Raw genomic sequence first — 5,109 nt, forward strand, 5'->3', positions numbered from 1 at the left:
AAAAAAAAAAGGGGAAGGTAGGGGGATGTAGAGAAGGGAGGATCAGAAAAAAGATGAAGGGGGAGACTTAGCAAGAAGAGGAGGGGTTAGGACAAGAGAAGAGGGAAGAGGGATGGCTTCAATTTCCTTCAAGTGAGAGGATATGAGATAGGAGAGAAGAGGAATGGAAGGACGAAGGAATAGGTCCAGACATCCCTAGCCGCTAGCTACCAGAGGACGAGGGCGCGAAAGTGGGATGTGGGGGGCGGAGATCCCCGTGGAGGTGGGGGAAGGAGTGGGAGAGCAGGAAGTGTGGGATGAGGGAGGCAGGGGGCAGGAGGGGGTTGTGGTGCAGGAGGGGGCGGGTGGAGAAGCGTAACCTCTCCATCTCCGCCTCTTTTAACCTTTTCTCCTTGGCGCGTCTGTTCTGGAACCAAATTTTCACCTGCGTCTCGGTCAGGTTGAGGGACGCGGAAAACTCGGCCCTTTCCGCTATACTGAGGTACTGCTTCTCACGGAACTTCTTTTCCAGGGACATCAGCTGCTGGGTGGTGAAGGGCGTGCGGGGCTTCCTGTTGGGTTTGTGCTTCCGTAGGTTCACTTTCATGGGGCCCGTGAAACGAGGGGGTTCAGGGGTCTCTGTGGGGGCGAGTTAGAACTGTTAGATTACCCCCGTCTTAGCTCTTCACACAATACATTCTTTATCACATTTCACTCTCTCTCATTCTTCGCTTTACATTTACCCCGTTTCATCTTTCACCTTGCTTTCACTCTTCCCTTTACACTCTTCCTCACCTTGCCATCATCTCACTTTCATCCTGTATCACACTTTAACTTCTCACCCTCACACTTCACACTACCTTCAGTCTTCTCTGCAGATCTTTTTTACGTGCTCCTTTCACTCCATACTTTCATTCTTTAATTCACCCTCCTTCTACACTGCAGTTCTTCACACTTCATCTTCACTCCTCTCTTTACCTTTACTCTCCACCTCACCGTCATTCATTATTTTGCCTTCACTCTGTATTTCGCCTATTTTGACATCATTTTCACTCCTCACTTCATCTTCAAATTCCACCTCATATTCACTCTAGCGTTCACCTCACCATCATTCTACCTACATAGGAAAACAAACAGCAACAGACCTGTTGGTCTCCACTTCACATTCACTCGTGTACCTGCACTCTTAGATCTGTATTTTTGAAACAGCGCGACAGTTTGGCCAAGCATGCAAGTATTATAGTTCGTTCACCTGAGGGGAAGGGTTGCTCCCAGATTTTCGCTCATTTGCAGCTTATTCCGCGTAGCTCAGTGACAGAGGTAATCCTACTGTTTAACATCTTTCTGTTGCACGTCTTCGTGACTAGCATCATATTCTAGTGTTAATCTGTTGGTACATCTCAGCATTCAAGATGGAGGGATGGCAATGTAAAGCCAAGTTAAAGTGAAAAGAGTATAATGGTAGTTACTTACTGAAGACCTGCCAGCATGATAGAAAGTTAGCCTGCATGCCACATTACAGAGCACATTCAGCAGCAGGACAGAGACATCAACAGGCATTACGCTTAGCACAGATTTTACAAATGATTGGCAGGAACTGGCAACCTGCATACTCGTTAGCGATCTCTATTTTAGGAATATGATGTTCTTTTCACATAATCCTTCTCTTTCACACACACACACACACACACACACACACACACACACACACACACACACACACACACACACATCCAGAATTATACAGAGCTAACACAGGATACTCTTGTACTCATATTCTCAAGCAATTACACACTGGTTGAAGGCCACACATCACTGTCTCATGCCTTTCTTGTGATAGGTCGCAATTTAAATCAGTAATTCTATGGGTTCGTAGTCATGAATTACGGACTGACAAATGTATATATAAAAGCTCAAAATTTTTGTCTGTGAGAAAATATGATGGAATTATAGTACCACAAGACGTGAGACCTCCTCATTGCATGATACTCAAATGCACTTGTACGTATGACAGGAGAGGGTGGGAAAATAATGACAGGTAGGTGGAAGACAAATGGACACCACATGGAGTGGAGTGGAGAGGTAAGAGTGGTTCAGAGAAAACGGCATAATTTGAGAAGGAAAGAGAAAAGGGATGGAGTTAGATTGACTGAATGATGAAGGAGGATGAACGTGAGGATAAATAAAGAGAGAGAGAGAGAGAGAGAGAGAGAGAGAGAGAGAGAGACGTACTGGTGATTGCCCTGAGTGCCAGGTGGTGGTGCAGGAGGTGGAGGGGAGGCCACAGTCCGGGCTGCAGGCTGGGGGGCAGGAGGGGAGGGGGGCCGCCTGGGGGGAGGGGTCGTTCCCGTGGGGGGCTGGGGAGGGGGACCGTAATGAGCCCCGGGAGACCCCGACCCACCTCACCCTCTCCTCCCGCGTCCTCGCTTGGGTCATCGTCAGAGTCCACGTGGACCTCGCTGGCCTCGTGGTCCGGGGGCGCGTCGTCCCCCTCGTCACGGTCACTGTCCGGATCCGGGTGAGGGGAGGGGACGGTGGCAGGGGCGTCGCGGGACCGTACGGGATGTAGGTCCGGAGCCAGCAATGAGTCCACGGAGAAGGAGGAAAAGCTTCTCCTGACGACGGCGCTGAAGGCTGAGTTGAGACTTGGCCTGACCGGGTCTGGAGCGGCGGCGCCTGCCATGGTCAATGTGCGTGTCCGGGGCGTGGGCGGGTCATGGCGGGGTTTTGGGCGGCACACTCAGGCAGCAGTGGCAGTGGGTGGCGGCGGCAGGTGTTTACATACTGGGGTGGTCATGTAGCAGATGTGTGGAGCCTCATTGCCCGCCGGGTGCCACACCTCTCACCGCTAACTGTCCACCTGGCAGTATTAAGTGGTAACTTCATCCAGACTCTCCACCCGGCCCCGCCCCACCACCCTCGCCCCGCCCACCACACCCACTCAACCAATGGCGTGCGCGCGTGGGGTGGGAGGGCGGGGCTCGTAATAGCGGTGTGACCAATGGCGTGGCGGCTCTGTGATCACTCGGCATGGACCATTAGCTTTATAGGAAGATTTACTGCTGGGTGCTTGTGTGGGGGACAGGAGGCGCAGAAAGCCCCTTATTTCATCCCAATTCCCCTTTATACGTCTGGCTCATCCCGCGTCGCTTCTGCTCGACAGGTCACGCCCACCACTGACGGTAATGAAATGGAAATGATCGTCACCAGCCCGGGGTAATTGACGGCCCCCAGCCCTTACTACAGCCCTCAGCCCTCCAGCCCTTGAGCCCTTCATCCCTCACTATGCAGGTCTTACTTACTCCCCTCCCTCCCCCCCGCGAGGCTCTCACTCCCTCTCGCCTCAATATCAGAGCTCATCCCGGCTATCCTCAACCTCCACACCTTTACTCCCCATCCCCCTATTCTTCAACTCTTCTATTCCTCAGCTCCTCCACTTCTTAGTTGTTCGGTCCCTGCACTACACGATTCTCAGTCTCCGTTCTTCTACCCCTCTGTTCGTAACCCTTTAAATCCTAATTCCTCGGCCACTCTGTCCCTCCACCCTCCATCCCTCACTTCACTCTGTGTCCCTTCACCCCACACTCATCAACCTCATTCTTCAATTCCTCTTTTCGTCACTAAATATTACTCTTGTATTAACAAGGAGAGGTGCTGCAGAGGGACCCCTTCACGTGCTGGCACCTATGTAATTGGGCAGCTCCCTTCCCCGATTATACAAACGTCCCTCAACTCCTTCATCCTCCAGGAGGAGGAAGATAGAATGCAGGGTAAGAGCAGCTTCAGCCTGCACTCCACCTGATTCACGCCCAGTGAACTTTGGGCGACAACAACCTCCTGTACAGAAGGATGACATTCATTCTTGCAACATCGAGACGGTTTTATTCAGCATAGAGGAGACCTCTCATACTAGACGTCTTTAGTACTCTACTCATTATGTAGCGAGACAGTCTTTTTATTCAGGTTAAGGGAGAGCGTTCATGGTGTAAGGGTTATCAACAATCCACCTCTAAACCCCTTTTCTTTGCTCTCATTTCTCATATCTTCAGCCGCTTCTCTTCACACACAACCATTCCTCATCCTCAATTTTCCAGCACCTAAGACTCGAGTTCCATCCTTTTTTTCTCCAGCCTTCACACCTCATACTCCTACTCCATTTATTTTTCTGGCACTTAAACTCAAGCTCCATCTCCTTGTTCTTCATCTGTCAACGTCAAATCTTCAGACTTCATCGTTCTAACCATTGAACTTTGCTGTCAGTTTGTATTCTTTACCCTTGCCTTTTCTGCCTTCCTATTTCAGACTTACATAGCACCTCACATCTCGCAGTTCTCACGCTCCAATTTTCACACTCCAACCCTTATCACTATACTTATCCTCAGTAATCATCTTCATCTTCGTCACTGATATTACCATTGTCATGCCAACTCTAATTCCTGTGTCATAAAGGGGATAGGTAGGCTGCAAAACCAGGGAAAAGGAAAACATTATGAACAACTCTTCATCACATGAATGCCCTACAATAATGGGCCACATCTCTGTTCACTTTCTCATTCAAGTCTTTCGCCTTCATGACTACCGTATAGGCTAGATAGTTAACGATGAAACGTGCTTCAGCTGCTCAGATCGCTTTGGCAACATCGGTGAAGTAGAGCTATTATGTCCAGAAAGGGATATGCAGTAGAAGGTATTTCTAATGTCACTACTTCACTATAACTGCCCCACACAAACTCGTATACCATAATCCTCACGTTTTACACTGTTCCAGACATTCAAACTCTAAAAAGAAAAAAAAAATTTGGTCCTGGTTCACACCGCGGTCTGTGGAACCCTGCCTTCCTCCTAACATCCCATGAGTACTTATACCTTCCAGCCGTCATCGCAAGACATCCAGCCACTTCATGTTCCAGCTCTCACGTCTCTTCATCAACACACCCCAGCCATAACTTGCACCTCAGTCTGCACATCTTTCACCTCCTAACTAACATTCTCCAGTCCAGTCCAGTGATCATCACCACATTCCTCTGCGAGTGCGACTCTAGGGGCGACTCGATCCGTCTGTCGCTCACTATCGTTTTTCGGACTCGAGGTGGTTCACTAGTTTAGATTTAAGTGAAGCCCAATTTACAG

The 5,109-nt window shown here is 49.7% G+C and overlaps 1 protein-coding gene across 1 annotated transcript; it reads right to left on the reverse strand.

Annotated features, from left to right (window-relative positions):
* Positions 1 to 202: 202 nt before the first annotated feature.
* LOC145401252 (uncharacterized) lies at positions 203 to 2,662 on the reverse strand. The gene is made up of 2 exons (XM_080273604.1): positions 2,212 to 2,662; positions 203 to 618 (listed from the first exon to the last, which is right to left on the reverse strand). The coding sequence occupies exons 1-2, from the start codon at positions 2,660 to 2,662 to the stop codon at positions 203 to 205; spliced, it is 867 nt and encodes a 288-aa protein (XP_080129730.1).
* Positions 2,663 to 5,109: the final 2,447 nt, after the last annotated feature.

This window comes from Coenobita brevimanus, chromosome 1, assembly GCF_032717465.1.
Source record: "Coenobita brevimanus isolate Jiangsu-jjx chromosome 1, ASM3271746v2, whole genome shotgun sequence".
NCBI lineage: Eukaryota > Metazoa > Arthropoda > Malacostraca > Decapoda > Coenobitidae > Coenobita > Coenobita brevimanus.